Source organism: Trachemys scripta, chromosome 18 (genome assembly GCF_013100865.1).
Source record: "Trachemys scripta elegans isolate TJP31775 chromosome 18, CAS_Tse_1.0, whole genome shotgun sequence".
Lineage (NCBI taxonomy): Eukaryota > Metazoa > Chordata > Testudines > Emydidae > Trachemys > Trachemys scripta.
This window is the reverse complement of record NC_048315.1, coordinates 21,400,574-21,419,140: the sequence shown is the minus strand read 5'-3', so window position 1 is coordinate 21,419,140 and position 18,567 is coordinate 21,400,574. Positions and strand designations below refer to the sequence as shown.

The following is an 18,567-nucleotide window of genomic DNA, read 5'->3' as shown; positions in this document are numbered from 1 at the left end:
TCAGAGCGGCCACCAGCAAGGGTTGGTAGCCACACTCAGAGGCCACCAAACATTTTGTAAGAACCCCTCTAGTCTGTTCCCTACTGTCTGCTTTCTCTGGGCTAGTTTGAGAGGCCAGACGCTCTAAGGCCTAACCCCATGTCTTTTCTCGTGTTCTTGCTTCCCTGCCTCCCAGGAGCACCTGGAGGGATTTTTCCTCTCCGGTTTAGGGGCACTGAGGCGATAGCAACCGGACACAGAGCTGCCTTGGTTATTTCTGCTCCTTGGGGCTTCACAGGAGCACCCCAGCTTCACCCTGCGCTGTTTGCGGGTCTGAGGGCTGAATAGCACATGAGGAGGATGGCTTTTAACGAGTCGCAACCAGACCAACAGACTCTGCTGCTGCTCAGGCAGTCGGGATTTTTATTGATGCTATCAAGCCAATCAGGCGATCACAGCGGGCGGGGACATCTCAGCAGAGGGGGCTTTGTAGCTGAAACCTCAGGAAGGTCGTTCCGCGGAGGGGTAAAGAGAGGCGGTGGAAACCCCTTGAGTGAAGAACATTTTGCTCCTAGAGGTTGCTACTAGATGAATTCCATCATGGGACTGACATCTGGGACAACAGCCCCCTCCCCGTTTCAGGGCCCCAGTCCTTCCATTCTCTCAAGGGACCATGTCAGAATAACCACAGCTTTTAACCAGCATTCAGCACTGGTGATTATATAATTGCAGATGCGAGACAGGAACGTGCTTGCTAGATGAAGCTTAACATGGATTCCCTTGTGCCACAAGACATGTGCACAGCAAGCGAGTTGCGTCTGTGGCCGGGAGCTCCTGGCTCGTCTCCCAGTGGCCCTCAGGGTTTATTAGGGCTGAGAAATTGCTGGTATTCTTTCACCCAGGACTTGTCAGGCTTGGCACAGATCTCCTGGCCTTCTTTCATTTTGAATCTACGAAGGAAAACAGTGAATCAGCCAGGAGACGGCAATGGTGGGGTGAGGGTACGAAACCCAGGGGTGAAACTCTGGCCAAAGTGCCCCCCAAAGCAGGATGTGGGTGCAATGGGCCAGCACTGGTCTCCTGTTCGGGGGATCCCAGACAGCCGAGCCGGAGTACAGAACTATGATGGCCCAGCCAGATTACAGGTCAGTGACAGGGACATGAGTGCAAGCTGTTAACTCCTTCCCGTCCTGGCAGTCTGTCCCCCCTCCCCCAACTCCCTATTCTACCCCATGATTAAAATATGACCGTGTAGATCACTGTTGCTACAACTGTTCTATAATTGCAACAAATCGGATATGAAGGTGTCGATGGAAAAGTCACGATTCGCTAAATATGATTATCCCGGTTTGTATGCATGTATCACGTTTGTAGCTGAAGTTATGAAGATTGACTATGTACCAGTATTTCAAATGTGTTTGCTCCTGGGGTAACTCCCACAAGGTAATTTACATCCAGTCTGGTCAGCACATTGTGAATGGACCATTCAAGTAGATGGCCAGGTTATTCCCGCCGGATGGGCCTTCCCGTGGACATTTTAGCCATCGAAGCATGCAAGGGCATGTGACTCTAGACTCCATCTTGTGCCTATACTTTCCCACAGTCTAAGACTGAGAGCTGCCCCTCCCCATGGGAGAAGGTATACAAACCTTTGGGAGCATCTCCATTTTCCCTCTTTCCTGCTCCGATCTCTGGACTATGGACTGACACTAAAAGGAGCGTTCCAATGAGGACCTGCCCATCATTTGGAAGTTACTAGAGACTGAACAAGCCAGCAGTGTGACATCGCTGCTACAAACCCGATACAAGAACTCTGCAACGTTTGAATGTATTTCATTCCTTTCACCATTTTAACTCTTACCTCGTTCTTTTCGCTTATAAATAAACCTTTAGATATTAGATACTAAAGGATTGGCAACTGCCTGATTATTGGGTAAAATCTGAGTTATACACCTCTACCCCGATATAACGTGACCCGATATAACACGAATTCGGCTATAACACGGTAAAGCAGTGCTCCGGTGGGGCGGGGCTGCGCATTCCGGCGGATCAAAGCAAGTTCGATATAATGCGGTTTCACCTATAATGCGGTAAGATTTTTTGGCTCCCGAGGACAGCGTTCTATCGGGGTAGAGGTGTATATTGACCTGGGTGTGTGGCTGATCTCTTGGGATTAAAAGAAGCCTTTGGTTGATGAAACTGGTTTTAAATAATCCCTCATCATTAAGTATCAGGGCGTAGCTGTGTTAGTCTGTATCCACAAAACCAACGAGGAGTCCGGTGGCACTTTGGGCTTGAAGAGGGACTGGGCTCACTACAAAAGCAATTTTCCCTCTCTTGGTGTGGACACCTCCTCATCAATTATTGGGAGTGGACCACATCCACCCTGACTGAGTTGGCCCTGTCAGCACTGGTTCTCCACTTGTGAGGTAATTCCCTGCTCTTCATGTGTCAGTATATTTATGCCTGCATCTGTAACTTTCACTCCATGCAGCTGAAGAAGTGGGGTTTTACCCATGAAAGCTTACGCGCAAATAAATCTCTTAGTCTTTAAGGTGCCACCGGACTCCTTATCATTAAGTCTAGTGTCTGGGTGGTGAGATAAGGGCTGGGATACCTAAGGAGGCTGCGTTTCTGACTTCTTGTTAACCAGTGTGGGGAGACGAACGTTTACTTTTGTTACTGGTTTGGTAGATCTTATGGCAGAATAACCACCAATTTGGGACGGGTCTGCCCCATGTCTCAGCCGTTTGTCCTGAATCTGGTATTCTCAGCTGTGACGCACTGAGGCACAGTGCCAGCCTCTTTCACTCCTTTTCTACCCCAGGACTCACCCTGAGTCCTGACAAGGTGCTGAGCCCTCCTGGCGAGCGGGACGGCCCTTCCAGCTAGAGAGAGTTCTGCTTGTAACGTCACACGGGGGCTGGCTGGCTCGTTCCCTCTGTGCCGATGGACACAGGGTCTACGTTCCATGAGAGTTACCAGCGCCGGTTGTTTACCCTCCCGCCTTTATCCAGCGCGGCTGGTGGCCATGGAAAAGACGCTATCAGAGCTAAGGATGGCATGTGCGCCGGGGCCCGTGGTGCCAAAGAAGCAGAGGCCTTTTCCACATATTGATGGTACCCACTTGGATTTCCTGATCAAAGGTTTAACGGTGACCAACCCAAAGGAAGCAGATCGCCGGGAGCCAGAGATAATCAGCTGGATTCTTGCCGTCTCTCTGGAGCCTTTCTCCCAGAGGCCAATCCCCACTGGCTCCAGGAAAGGCCAGACTCGATGTGAAAATAAACCGGTGCTGGTGAGACATCCTGGGGTGCCCGGAGACACGGCACCACTTAATCCAGACCCGCTTTAGGGTCCTTCCTGCACCGGGAGGCCCCAGGGAGAAGCAGGAAAGGCCGGGGACGTTTGGCTACAGGGAGTCCCAGCATCTGGAAAGAGCCCTTGTCTGTGCAGCTGCATCAGCCGGCTCTGATGCTAGTCCATGGTATCGATCCTCTCCCCTGTCACCTCCCTTTGTTGTTACCTGGTTCCTGGCTATCTAATCCCCTCCTCCTGCCTCTGCCTCAGTCCCCTGCCCACCCCCCGCCCTTGTTCCTAGGGGCACTGCGCTGGAGGATACTCACATCACGCCTGGCTGCGGGCACGCTGGGCTGGTGTTGTAACAGCTGACTGTGTTGTCTCTCTTGAGCTTCGTTGTCTGGAATTTGAAGCAGCACTTGTCCGGCACAGCAGAGCCTCCTAACAGAACAGGAAAGCTTCATGGATGAGGGTGACCCCAGATAGATGGGACTCCCCCTCCCCTCTCTGGGACCCTTCCCCAAACCCAGGGCAGAGGGGGAGAGCTGGAGTGGGTCAGCCCTAGAGCAGGTGGCCCCGCAGCCTCCCCACCCCCACCTGGGCCTTTATACATAGCACACACTTGGGACCCCCCCACACACACTGCGCACCAGGGTAAGGGCCTGGCCCAGTCCTGCCCTTTCAGAGCATTGCACTACAGGATGTCACCAGGACTCCATATCCTCTTCCAATCGTTTGATCCCTGTGGGCCTGGCCAGGCCATCCTCACTCATGTGAGCAGCTAATGGAGCTCATAGAGGTTGCCTAGGGGAATCCTGAGGAAGCGTGGCCCAGATGGTGGCAGTATCTCAGTAATAAGTTCTGGTGTCTTTGCCCAGCCTGACTCTGCTCTCACTGATCCGGGTGTGAATCCAGAGTCACTCCAGTAAGCTCAGTGGATTTTGGTGTGAATCAAGAGTTACTGCAGGTTGCTCAGTGGATTCACACTGGGGTAAGTGCTGGCCATAGGTGTGCGCACAGGGTGTGCCAGGTGTGCTTAGGCACACCCTAATGCCCACTCAGAAGCGGCCGGCACCGCACCACGTCCCTCGGGCACGTGGGGGGGGGGAGGTTGTTCTAGGCACCGCCTCCACAGCTCCCATTGGCCGGGAATGAGGAACCGCGGCCAATGGGAGCTTCGGGGGAGGTACCTGGAGGTGTGGCAAGGGCAGTGTGCAGAGCCCTGTGCCGCCCCCCCACTCCTCCGGGGCTGCGCAGGGACATGCTGAGCGGTGCGTCATGGGGCCAGGGCAGGCAGGCAGGGAGCGTGCCGCTGAGGGTAAGCGGCGCCGGGCCGGAGCCTGAACCCCTCCTCCCCCACCCTGCCTGCACCCTGCTGAGCCGGGCTCACCTTCCCCAGGGCCTGGCCCGGCTGCTTTAACAGCCCCATGTGCTCGCTGGCAGCCTCCCACCCAGCAGCACCAACACAGCCGCTTAAGATGGCCCGTGGGGCTCGTGGGGGCGCTGCCGCAGCCTCTCCCCAAGGCAGCTGCCCCCCTCTAGCGCCCGGGGCCCCAAACCCGCCTGCGGCTCCCAGCACTGTCCGTGGGCCCAGCCCACCTTAAGTGGGGCCCAGGAGCCAGAGGGCCTGGAGCAGGGGGCGAGCCTGGCCCACAGGCCCCCCCAGAGCCTGGCTGCAAACTCAGCTCCCCAGTGCTGTTCGGGGGCCCGGCACCCTCGGCCTTGAGTCCAGCTCCGGGAGCAGCCCGGCCCCACTGCAATCCACCCTGACTGCCTCTGCCCGGCCTGGCCCCAAGCGCCCACCTCAGCCCCCTCTGCCCAGCCCCCGAGCCTGCCTGGCGGGACGGGGGAGCCCAAATCCCCAGCCCTGAGCCCCCTGCCTGCACCTCTCACCCAAACCCTGTGCCCTGAGCCCCTTCCTGCCCCCTGCCCCCCAACCCTCTGCCCTGAGTCCCCTGCCACACCCTGCACCCATCCTGCACCTCAACCCCCTTCCCTGAGCCCCCTCATATGCCCCGCACCCCTCCTCTGCCCCAATCCCTTGCCCTGAGCCCCTTCCTGCACACCGCACCCCCTCCCACACTCCGCACTCCTTCCCACACCCCAACCTTTATGAAGATCGCCTTTAAAAAAAAAAAAATTCCCTGGGTGCACACCCTAATGAAACGTGCTGCGCGCGCCTATGGTGCTGGCACAATCTGGCCCACGGTTTGTGAGGCCATTGTCTGTGCAATGCCAGCTGGCAGTAGCGAGGCTCTGTCTGGGTGTTTGGCTGGAAGGGTTTGCTGCTGCCCTTGCTCCTGCTGCGGGGAATCAGGAGTGACCCCCCCGGACGCATCAGAGTGACATCAGCGTACGTGAGAGCGAGATCCGGCCCAATAGGCACACAGGCAAACTCCTCCCGGTGCCAGTGCTAGGGGCACAGGGCCGGAGTGGAGCTGGCTTGGGTCTGCCTCATGCCAGGCCTGAAGGGCAGGTGCAGACTAGGGCAGCCAATTTGCATAGCCTGCAAATAGGCCCCGGGGGCTTGTGGCAAGAAATTGACCCAGTCACTTCTCCTTCTATCTTCATAGAATATCAGGGTTGGAAGGGACCTCGGGAGGTCATCTAGCCCAACCCCCTGCTCAAAGCAGGACCAATCCCCAACTAAATCATCCCAGCCAGGGCTTTGTCAAGCCGGGCCTTAAAAACCTCTAAGGAAGGAGACTCCACCACCTCCCTAGGGAACCCATTCCAGTGCTTCACCACCCTCCTAGTGAAAAAGTTTTTCCTAATATCAACCAGACCTTCCCCACTGCAACTTGAGACCATTACTCCTTGTTCTGTCATCTGCCACCACTGAGAACAGTCTAGATCCATCTTTTTGAACCCACTTTCAGGTAGTTGAAAGCAGCTATCAATTCCCCCCTCACTTTTCTCTTCTGCAGACTAAACAATCCCAGTTCCCTCAGCCTCTCCTCATAAGTCATGTGCTCCAGCCCCCTAATCATTTCTGCTGCCCTCCGCTGGACTCTTTCCAATTTTTCCACATCCTTCTTGTAGTTTGGGGCCCAAAACTGGACACAGTACTCCAGGTGAGGCCTCACCAATGTCGAATAAAGGGGAATGATCACGTCCCTCGATCTGCTGGCAGTGCCCCTGCTTATACAGCCCAAAATGCCATTAGCTTTCTTTGCAACAAGGACACACTGTTGACTCATATCCAGCTTCTCGTCCACTGTAACCCCTAGGTCCTTTTCTGCAGAACTGCTGCCTAGCCACTCGGTTCATAGTCTGTAGCAGTGCATGGGATTCTTCTGTCCTAAGTGCAGAACTCTGCATTTGTCCTTGTTGAACCTCATCAGATTGCTTTTGGCCCAATCCTCTAATTTGTCTAAGTCCTTCTGTATCCTATCCCTACCCTCCTATCCCTACTCTACCAGTCCTCCCAGTTTAGTGTCATCTGCAACCTTGCTGAGGGTGCAATCCACACCATCCTCCAGATCATTAATGAAGATATTGAACAAAACCTGCCCCAGGACCAACGCTTGGGGCACTCCGCTTGATACCGGCTGCCAACTAGACATGGAGCCGTGGATCACTACCCGTTGAGCCCGACGATCTAGCCAGCTTTCTATCCACCTTATAGTCCATTCATCCAGCCCATACTTCTTTAACTTGCTGGCAAGAATACTGTGGGAAACCGTATCAAAAGCTTTGCTAAAGTCAAAGAATAACACATCCACTGATTTCCCCTCATCCACAGAGCCCATTATCTCATCATAGAAGGAAATTAGGTTAATCAGGCATGACTTGCCCTGGGTGAATCCATGCTGACTGTTCCTGATCACTTTCCTCTCCTCTAAGTGCTCCAGAATTGATTCCTTGAGGACCTGCTCCATGATTTTTCCAGGGACTGAGGTGAGGCTGACTGGCCTGTAGTTCCCCAGATTCTCCTCCTTCCCTTTTTTAAAGATGGGCACTACATTAGCCTTTTTCCAGTCATCCGGGACCTCCCCCGGTCGCCAGGAGTTTTCAAAGATAATGGCCAATGGCTCCGCAATCACATTCGCCAACTCCTGTAGCACCCTCGGATGCAGTGCATCCAGCCCCATGGACTTGTGCTTGTCCAGCTTTTCTAAATAGTCCTGAACCACTTCTTTCTCCACAGAAGGCAGGTCACCTCCACCCCCACGGGTCCAGCCCTGAAGTATCCCCATCCACCTCTGCACAGGTCCTATTCCTCAGAGGGCATTATGGCTGCCCCGTGATGCTAGGAGAAGTATAGCACCTATGGATCTCGCCCGCAGTATCATTCCCACAGTCAGGCTGTGCCATACGTGCCCTTCAGAGAGCACTGCACCAACGGCAACCTGCATGGAACCCGGAGGGAGGAGCACAGGCCAGGAGGGAAGAGTTTGGAGGAGACACCAGGAGCTCAGTCTGTGTGCCTATGGCTGGAATGCCGGCTGCACTTGCAGCAGGTCCGTAAATAGGGCTCGTAATAAAGAGCCAGTTTAGTTTTACAAGCGTGGAATTCTCTCATGCTGTTCCCCAGCACGCGGTGCATGAAACAGCGCCACAGCATCTGGGGATAGTCCCATATTTCGAGCAGTAGATCCTCAAGAGCATTTAAAACCCACCAGGCCTGATTCTCCCCTGTTGTAACTGACCCCCAGGTAGAGCGCAGGTGTAGAATGCCACCAGAATAACATGGTCACTGTTTGCCCTGGTTGCAGAGATGGGATGCCACCCAAGGTGCCCAGCAGCAGGAAGCCAGGGCCATATTCATTATGTCACCGCGATACAGGGACCACCGCTTGAGTCTGATTGGCTGCTCACTACACCGGCGTCACGCCCTGGCAGCTCCATTGGAGTCACCCCGGCTAGACACCCAAGTGACAGCAGGCCCAGGCCCTACGTCTGTTGTCTCTCGGTGAGGTCTGCCCTCCGCACCCCAGCCATGCCCTGGCACCTCCCCGCATCTGCCCCTGCACTGAGATCCCGGGGTGCTCCCTGACCCAGCTCCCGTCTCCCCGTGGAGGCGGCGGCAGGGGGCACCCGTACTCACTCTGAGCCAGGCTCTGGCAGCAGAACGAAGCCAGCAGGAGAAACGCGCAGACAAGCCCGGCTGCCTTTGCCATGGTGAGACGGAGGAGGGTCCTGCTGGGGCTGGTGAGCAGGAGTCGGTTGCAACGGAGCCTTCTGGCTGGATCTGCCTCCCCGGGCTGCTTTTATGGGGCTGTCTGCCCAAGGATGACACTTGGCTTCAGGAAGCAGTGGAGGGGGGAACCCAGCAAATTTCCACGGTTTGGCCAAGCTCCCGGAAAGCCGGGCATGGGAGGAATTATTCTTGTGCCAAAAGGGGATGGGGATTTACCTGACACCTGCAATTGTCGTCAGTCACCTAGGACATGCAGCGGGTGGGCGTGCCACCCCCGGAGTCAGTGCACCACAGCTCAATATAGCTCCGGGGGAAGGTGACAGAGAGACGTCTAGCGCCCGGGGTCCAGAGTGGGAGGGGAGTGAGTTCTGCCTGGCAGCTGTGTGCTCCAATGGCCAAGGAGGAGGAGTCCGGTGAGCTGCGTGCTGCTCCTGGCTCTGCCGCTAACCTGTTGTGCCACCGTGGGTGAGCTGCTTCCTCTCCCGCCCCTTCTCTGTCTGGTTTCTGTCTGTGACGGATGTGCCCAGCAGGGGCCTACCGCTCGCAGCAGCCTCCTTCCCACTGCACGGGGCCTTCCCCAGCCCAGATAGGGGGAAAGGTCCTGAGCCGGAGGGTGGGAGAGGGGGGTGCAGAGAAGCCGAGAAGGGACTGTGGGCAGAGCCGCATGGGGACAGGCTGGGAGTGCCAGGTGATACAGCTGGGGGCAGGGCTGTGTGAGGTGTGGATGGGAGCAGCGGTGGCTGGGCTGGAGCGGGCCCGCTGAGAACGAGGCCCGCAGAGCTCTGGCTCTAGTCTGCACACGCCAGGGGCCCAAACAGGAACCGCTGTTGCTCACGCTGAACTGTGAATGGTTAAGTCTCTGTGCCTCTGCGCACCCTTCCCTTGCCTACCAGTCTAGTAACTACACCTCTACCCCAATATAACGCGAATTCGGATATAACGCGGTAAAGCAGTGCTCTGGGGGGACGGGGCTGCGCACTCCGGCGGATCAAAGCAAGTTCAATATAACGCAGTAAGATTTTTTGGCTCCCAAGGACAGCGTTATATCGGGGTAGAGATGTACCTTCCCCAGAGCCAGGTGTTTGCGTGGTTACCGGGACCCACCAGGGCTAATGCCTACAAGGCCCAGCTGCTGAAGACACGTGCTTGCCTCTGAGACACAGCACACCGGGCACGTTACAGGCGCCCTAGGGGCTTGAGATACAGAATAACCCCAATAATCACACTTAGACTGTGATCTCCTAAGGGCGGGGTTGTCGGTTACGCTGTGTCTGTGCAGCACCCAACGCCTGGAGGCCCTGTAGTTCGTGGGTCTTCTTGGTGTTACATAATAATGATCTGGCCAGTGCTTCATTGGCTCAGGTCTCCTTTCTCCAACAGTGGCCAATGCCTGAGGTTTTAGACAAAAGCAGCCCCACCTCGCCCACACTGCACCTGGGCAAGTGGGCAGTGTTCGGCCACCGGGGAGCCCGGGAAGTGGGAATTCCTTCCTTCCATTGGTCTGACCCAGTATGACCATTCTTATGTACTTATGAAGCAACCCCCCTGTCAACTTACTTCCTCGGTGAAGGATGCCAGGATGTTTCTCTGCACCCCCACATAGATCAGAAGAGGCCTTTGATGTTCACCTGGAAATAGGGTTCCTGCCTCCCATCGTTTAGCTCTTCCTGTTAATTTCCTTCAGAAGTCTCCGCAAGTCCTTTGTTGTCCGATGTTCGGCTGCGTGCGTGTGTTCTCGCTGCCTGCTGCACTGGCTCTGGCCAGACCCGTACGGCAGGCTCCGATCAAACTGCCCAATAAGACCACAAGTCTTAGTTTAGTAGCAAAGGCGCCCGGCCAAGGTTATTGTCGGCGAAGCCCGGTGATAGCACCTGGCAGACTCTACGAGGATACTAAGCCCTGTATGCTCGTGACAATGGACGCAGCTCAGTCAGTGGTGGGACTTTCCACTGCTCCCTCAGCTGGCCATAGACAGTCCCTCTGAGATGCATCTTTATACACCAGACCGACAAATTACAGATTGCCTCTGACATATCAGGGTGCCACCCTCTGACCTTGTACATGTTGGTTTGATCAAAACTTCTCTATCCATCATGCTGTCATCCTGACCTTATCCTTAAGATGGGCCAGCATGTTTCTGTCATCTTTATCAAGGTGTTCTGGTACCACCTTTCAGGAATGTGTTTGCATATATACTCTTATGCCTAGCACCACTTAGGAATGTGTTTCTGCAATATCAGCCCTGTTCTTGCCAGATTCTGTGAGCAGGGCCTGCCTCTTGCTCACAACTTAACTTTGCTTATAAGTTTTGCCTACTTTAGCCCAGGCCTCAGGCTTCATACCAGGCCTCTGATACATGGGCTTATGTTTCAGGCCCTCTGCCTACTACATTTCCCCACTTTTTGTCTTTTTATGGGGAGGATGTTTACCTATCATCCCAGAAAAGCATAATGAATGGACTGAAGATGACCCAGTGGGCTAAACATTGTAACAAGGTATTGTGGTTACCTTACTTTATCATCCACACATTCATGCCCCGTCTGTCCCTTAGTTTTCACGTTGCCTCGTACAATTGATGGACGGATTTTATTTTCCAGTCCTGTGTAGTCCCCAGGCCCAGCATAAGGACGTTAGGCCTGGGACCATGACTGAGGAATGTAGTTTTATGATTGAGCTTTAGAGTCACTCTCATATAATTAATATATATGAGTAATATGAATATGGTGCATATATTTGTAGTGTATATGTCTGTATATATATATCAGGGGTAAGCAACCTTTCAGAAGCGGTGTCCCGAGTCTTCATTTATTCACTCTGATTTAAGGTTTTGCGTGCCAGTCATACATTTTAACGTTTTTAGAAGGTCTCTTTCTATAAATCTATAATATATCACTAAACTATTGTTGTATGTAAAGTAAATAAAGTTTTTAAAATGTTTAAGACGCTTCATCTAAAATCGAATTAAAATGCAGAGCCCCCCCGCACCGGTGGCCAGGACCCAGGCAGTGTGAGTGCCACTGAAAATCAGCTCACGTGCCGCCTTGGGCACGTGTGCCATAAGTTGCCTACCCCTGGTATATATATATTTGGAGTAGTGACATTATATATAAATGTGTTGTAATTAGTTACTACCCAGTACTGTCCATCCGTGTTATAGGTTACCCTTACTGCTGGTTGTCACCCTCTGGTAAGCTTCACTGGGCAGGAACCAGGACCGGCTAGCTTCTTTGTTCCATTGGTTGCACTGCTCTGTGATACACCAGGAGGGGATATAGATCCAGTTGTTTTTTATGGACACTGTCTTCCAGATAACCTACTGACTGGACAGTAACCAATTTATCAAATATCATTGTGTCAGGATTTGGTGTTGGTCTCCAGACACTGACCAAGATTATTTTGAATAAAATGTGCCTCAGTTAGGATGCAGCGTCACTGACCCCCAGTTGTGACTGGTACTACCAGGGAATTTGTTTACCCAATTTGTAGTACTGTGTAACTTAATTTCTTCACCAATTTGTTTCTCTTTGCCTTCAGGTTGTTGGCTGCCATTCGTTTGTTGATTTTTACCTGTGTGTTGGTTAAACAGTTTAGCAGTGTTATGCACATTGTAAATAATGTGTAGCACTAGTACAACAATACAGCAATAATTCAGTTTTGCTTTTACATAGGAGCCAAGTTTAACTTAACTGACTGGTTTTTAGCTGATTGCCAATTTAATTGTCCATATATGGTAGATTGAGGTGTATTTGACCAGTCTTTTATTTATAAAGCATTTAATTTTTTTAATTGATGCTTGGGAGTTTCTTCACTGTGTGTCCAAGGCCCCATAGAGGCACTGGGTTGCAGAGAGAGGCAGCAGGTCTAGCCCTGACCTTGCCTGTGATGAGTGGCTGACACTGCAGCCCGCCCCAGGGCGCGGGGGCTAGTCGGTGACTGGCAGTAGCCTATGACTGAGGCGAGGTGGGGATAGAGGGTTGGGAGTTCCCCAGAGGGGAGACCCTGAGACTGTGGGAGCATTGCCAGGGGGCAGCACCCCAAAGATAATGGGGCACTGGGTCTGGGAGGGACACAGGAGCCTGCAGCAAGCGGGACACCGGCCTGCAGAGGGCACTCCGGCGGCTAGATGAGCTAATTCCCAGAGACCACCAGCAGGAGGTGCCGCAGGGGTGAGTTCCGCATCGCTACAGTTTGTTTTACATTCCTTCTTGTTTTCAGTAATCCAAATTGAATACACTGATTCATGTAGCTTGTTTACAATGTAATGGGAGGCCAAGTCTTTTATAACACAAGTTATACTTTTGCAATTGTTGTCTAGACATTTATTTTTACTTGAGGTGCATTACTAATATTTTATACTAAAGGTAATGCTGAACTGCTAGAATAGATGCTCTTCTAAGAAAAGGTGCATTGCTTTCCCCGCTGAGCACTCGGTTTTAGCAAAAAAGTTAGTAGCATAATTTTAACCAAGCTTTTTAGAGTTAATTAGCTTGTGATACCAATTCCATTTTAGTTAACTGTTTAGAAGCACAAATGTTAACACCACTGCTTCCCTTTACCATCACTTAAAAGAAGAGTGTATAAAACTAAATCAAAATACATTTTAAATGCAAGTCTATATTCAAACACGTTGAGGGCATTACATTTTCATGACACTTTGCTGACAAAGGTGGAAACCTGTTGAAATTGTTTGGTTAGCTTTATGCATCGATTGCTGTTTTTAAACATTTTTGCTATAATATTCGTTTAACTATAGTTAAAAGTGCAAACAAGTCTTTAAAAACCCAAGAAGAAAGTGACATTTTGTTAATATTATTTTTACCTTAATGTTGAAGTTTCCCCTCCTTTTTCTGAATAAAAAAAATAAAAATTCAACAACAACAAAAAAACAATAAAGATTAAAAAAAAACCTGATTACTAAAAGAGAATTATTTTTGTTTGAAATTGCATTATTTGTTGAGGTAGAAATATATGTACATATATTTATAACTGAGACCTTTTTGAATTTTGAAAAAAAATGGTAATACTATTATGATTATAACCCAACCATTATTTTAAAATAGTGCGGTACCACTTACATTTTTTAAAAAAGGGTATAAAATTGAATTTTGTTGCAACAAAATAAAAATAATTTTAAAAGTAGTCACCTGACACACAACGGAAAACATACCTGACATACAGGACAAACTTGCAATTAAAAACAAACGGTGCCAGAGTTCTGTTTATAACTATACAAAATAAAGCCTTAAGAACTTAGTTATTAATACAATGCATTAAAAAAAAGACAGATAAACAAAAGGGTTAAACATTTAAGTAAGCAAGTTATTACCTTATTTAAAACTTTTTAATAAAAATTGATAAAATATATTATTTGCCAAATTTGTTGTATTAATTTAGCAAATTAAGGCATTTTCCATTACTTTACATTGAACTTTATTTTAAAACTCTGCTCTGCGGTAATCAGGAAAGCCCATGTTTCAAATATTAGTTAGTGGTTAGGATTAGAAGTAGAGTCTGCATTTCTCTTGCTTGGCAACCAGATCTTCAAGAAAGTTAAGAGTAGTTCCAGCTGTTGCACTCCCGAAGGGTTAAAATAATTAATTTACTGGATTTATTTAAAGCAAGAGAAACCAAGGTAAAAACCTTAGTTTGTTTGTTGCGGGCGGGGGGGGAGACGGATGAAACGCAACCTAGGAAGGTAGGGAGACCTGAGCCACGAGAGATTAACTGTATCAAGGTATCTTAAAGTACAGGCAGCAGCCGCGAGTTAAGCAAACTGAGAAAGAATATAAAGGAAAACGTAACTGAGATGTAAAAATATTTGAGAAAGAAGTTTCTATTTTTAGCTATGAGCGCAGAGTGTGGTTCTGTGGGTTGAAGCAGTTGGGAACCAGCACTCCTGGCTCTGAGAGGAGAGTGGGGGTCGTTACCTGCTCTTGTAAAACCTGAATTTATTCCCCCAATGTCTGTTGCTTTTTGTGTGCATGCGAAATGGACTGTGGGAGTGCCCTTTTTCGCTGCAGTTAACTGTTTTTTGGCAACTCCGTGTGTTAATCTGCTCAATTTTGGTTTTTCACTTTGAAATTGTTTTTTATTCACTTCCCGGCGACCGAGTTGCAGCTCCTGTCTCCTAATGTGCTCTGTGAACTGTTCCATTTTTTTTTCTTTCATTTCATTTACCAATGCAGTGAAAATATTATTTTCTGTCTCCTCCCTGGGCACTTACTTTTCCTGTTCTGACAGGCACCAGTCTCCGTTTCCGTTTAACCAGAACCTGGCTTTTCTTGTAAGGTGGGGGTTACCATGCAGTGGCCCCCATTTCATTTTTTATTTTGCTAGGGCCCCTTTTTTCCATTTCTGGCCCCATTCTTCAGGCACAGGGGAACTACCTAAAGCTTGACCACCAATATTTATAACAGGGGACGGCACATCTCTTTTTTGTCAGTTTCTTACAGTAGTTTCCAATGTTTTATTTTGTTCCTCTGCTTGCTGTCTGTGGACTGCTTGCCAGCCTGCGAGGGGAGTGGGAGCATTGCAGGGCACTGCTCCTTTTAACTCTTTCTTTGTTTCTGGTACTTGCCCCGCTAATTTGTGGCATGTTGTCTTAACCATTTCCCCCACCATAGTCAGAGAGAAAGAAAAAACCTGCACCCCTTACTAGGGTAGGGGGTTGAAGAGAAGGACATCCAGGAACTGAGGGGCAGCCCTTAAGTGGGGCACTGTCTGTGAAACCCTGGATCCCCTCTGGGACTGGAGCATGCTGGGAAACGGTTCAGAGGCAATCGGTAACTTACATTAGAACAGGGAATGTAGCGACTGTAACAGTGTAAAGGCTGAAGTCACATCTCTGTGTTTGTTTCCTGGGTAACTTGTCTGTGTTCGCTTTTCCTCACTTGGAATCTGGCTTTTCTATTAAATCATCTGTTTATTTTTATCCCATGCAGGTCTCTGCTGTGCAGACCGTGTGGAGATGTGCGCTGATAGCTGGGGGCAGGTTTTACTCCTTCAGGGAGGACGAACCAGAGGGGAAAGTCTGAGTGGCTGGTCGTTGAGAACTCCAGTCGATGGATTTGGTGGGGACTCAGGCCTGGGAGGGCTGCTGAGGTCACCCTCCAAGGAGGGAGTCGGCTGGTGGAAGCCAGGGTGAGACCTTTATGCTTGTGGCCTGACCACAGGTGTCCAGGCTCCGAGTCACAGCCGCATAGTGTCTCCTGCCCTATGATTTAACCATCACTCACAAACGACTCCACTAATGAGTAAAAAATAATCGGATTCTTGCCAGCAAAGGGAAACAAGTTCTTTTGTGTTTTTACTTGGGAAGATCAAAAACCAAGAGTCCGAGCGCTCTGCAGGATGAGTTGCTGGGGCTGGAAACAGCTGCTCCAGAGGCAGGGTGGTCCAGTGTGTAGCACGCTGTGCTGCAGTGATTCTCAGGAAAACCAGGATCTGTTCCCTGCTCTGCAACTTTGGGCCAGTCTGTTTGCCCTCCCCACCCTGTGTCTATCTTGTTTGTTCAGGCTGTCAGCTCTTTGGGGCAGGTTCGGTCCCTCCCTGGGTGTCTGAACCCAGCACAATTCAGCTGGCTTCACCCAAACATCAGTAATCAGATGGCGTGCTGTACCCTGTAGCCTTCAGATAGGCAAAGCTAAAGATGCTGTGGGTCACCGTCTGCCCCAAGCCACACTGGGCGGTCAGAGCAGGGTCAAACCTGAGGCTGGGAGCAGCAGAGGAGTTTTTAGCCGGGTTCCAGGCTAGGGTCAATACCAAGGCTCCGAGGCCGGTTTCAGATCCAGGGGTGAGGTCCAAAGCCAAGGTCAAAGCCAGGAGCAGCAGCTCCACGCTGTTTCCTGGACATTTCCTGGAAGGCTCCTTGGGTTTATATAGGGCAGAGAGCCAATCGGGAGCCGTGAGGCTGCTGCCTGTCAGACCCCTTGAGGCGGGACTTCCCATGGGCTGTGTCCACAGTAGTGGAGTGCATGTTGGGGGGAGCATGGAGCTGCCAACTGCTTGGGTCCTCCTTGACCCACAGGGCCTTACACAGAGGCTGCTGTGGTTTAAACCATCCCCCAGGGTACCCAAGGGAGTGATGTGGTTAGCATCATGTTCAGCCACCTGCAACTTCCCTCATCCGATGGATGCCCATTGTGCAGCTGGCGGGACATGAGGCTGCCGGTCAGTGTCAGTAGGCCAGATCCTGGCCCCATTAAACCCCCTGGCACAAAGGGGAGCAGAGACACCCTCACCTCGAGCCGCAGAGGAGTGAGAGGAAGTCGCAGAGGAAGAGGAGGAGGAATCACTAGGGGAAGTCACAACGCTAAGAAAAGTAACTGGCAAGGAAATGTCCTGCAGTGGAAACTCCGGGGTAAGAAAGAGACGGAGCAGAAATAAACCAGCGTCAGATGAGTGTGTTCCAGACGAGTGGGTCAGCGCCGGGGAGGGGGGTGCACCCATGCAACAGGAACCTACATGTGTCAGAGCAGCTTCCAGTACAAGGTCCTTCCAACTGTCTATCACACAAACCCGAACACGCTTGCTCTGCCCTGCCCCTGCCCTGAGGCCCCATCCCGCTCACTCCAGTCCCCCTCCCTCCGTCACTCGTTCTCCCCCACCCTCACTCACTTTCACCGGGCTGGGGCAGGGGGTTGGGTTGTGGGAGGGGGTGCAGGTTCTGGGCTGGGATTGAGGGGTTTGGAGTGTGGGAGGGGGCTCCGGGCTGAGCCCGGGGCAGTGGGTTGGGATGTAGGAGGAAGTGAGGGGTGCAGGCTCTGGGAGGGAGTTTGGGTGTAGGAGGGGCTGTGGGCTGGAGCACATGACTTATGGGGAGAGGCTGAGGGAACTGGGATTATTTAGTCTGGAGAAGAGAAGAGTGAGGGGGGATTTGATAGCTGCTTTCAACTACCTGAAGGGGGGTTCCAAAGAGGATGGAGCTCGGCTGTTCTCAGTGGTGGCAGATGACAGAACAAGGAGTAATGGTCTCAAGTTGCAGTTGGGGAGGTCTAGGTTGGATATTAGGAAACACTTTTTCACTAGGAGGGTGGTGAAGCACTGGAATGGGTTCCCTAGGGAGGTTGGACTAGATACCTCCTGAGGTCCCTTCCAACCCTGATATTCTATGGGCTGGGGCAGGGGTTTGGGGTGCGGGAGAGGGGTTGGGGTGCAGGCTCTGGCTGGGCAGCTCTTGGGTGGCTCCAGGAAGCAGCCGGTTCGTCCCTGTGGCCCCTGGCCCGGGGCAGGGGGTTCTGCGCGCCACCCCTGCCTGCAGACACCACCAATGGGAGCTGCAGAGTCGGTGCTTGGGGCAGAGGCAGCGCACGGAGACCTCCTGCCCCCTGTTTAGGGCCGCAGGGACATGCTGGCCGCTTCCGGGAGCTGTGCGGGGCCAGGGCCAGCAAGGAGCCAGCCTCAGCCCTGCTGCGCCACCAGACTTTTAGCAGCCTGAAATCTCCCGGTTTGGCTTCAATGGCCTCCGGGAGATAGAGCCTGGTTGGCAAGAGCGTGGCCTAAAGGTAGGCCTGAGGAGACCTGCTTTCAGGTCCTGCCTCTGCCATTGGCTCCTTGGTTGCCCTTGGGAAAATTCTTTCACCTCCACGTTCCCCATCTATAAACCCTTCCTTTCTCCCCCCTTTGTCTGCCCTCTCTGCTTAGATTGTAAACTCCCTGGGGCAGAGTCTGTGACTTAGGCCTTGTCTAGAATGTTATACTGGTACAATGATCCTGGAACCGCTAAATTGCTCGTTATCCCTTTATAACTCATCACCTTGACACTTTTATGCCATATGCAGAGCAATTTTTTTTCGGTTTAATTTATGCCGCTTTGGAAGGGGGTTAAGATAAACCAGAAAAAGGTCCCTCATAAATATCCACACGGTGGGTTGTGCCAGGATAAATATATATATCTGTTTCAAATTCGCACCTGAGGTTGTATCGGTAAAACTTTCCTGTGTAGATAAGCCGTATCTCTGTGGCGTTGCAGTGCCCAGCATGATAAAATATATATATATATAGAGAGAGAGATACACCTATCTGACAGATATGAAATGGAAAGGACTATGAAAGGTCATTGAGTCCAGCCCCCTGCCTTCACTAGCAGGACCAAGTACTGATTTTTGCCCCAGATCCCTAAATGGCCCCCTCAAGGATTGAACTCA

At 51.5% G+C, this 18,567-nt stretch overlaps 1 protein-coding gene across 1 annotated transcript; it reads right to left on the bottom strand.

Moving 5' to 3' along the window:
• Positions 1 to 447: 447 nt before the first annotated feature.
• LOC117867622 (C-C motif chemokine 4-like) lies at positions 448 to 8,596 on the bottom strand. Its single transcript, XM_034752816.1, has 3 exons — positions 8,330 to 8,596; positions 3,606 to 3,720; positions 448 to 929 (listed from the first exon to the last, which is right to left on the bottom strand). The coding sequence occupies exons 1-3, from the start codon at positions 8,400 to 8,402 to the stop codon at positions 836 to 838; spliced, it is 282 nt and encodes a 93-aa protein (XP_034608707.1). The 5' UTR covers positions 8,403 to 8,596; the 3' UTR covers positions 448 to 835.
• Positions 8,597 to 18,567: the final 9,971 nt, after the last annotated feature.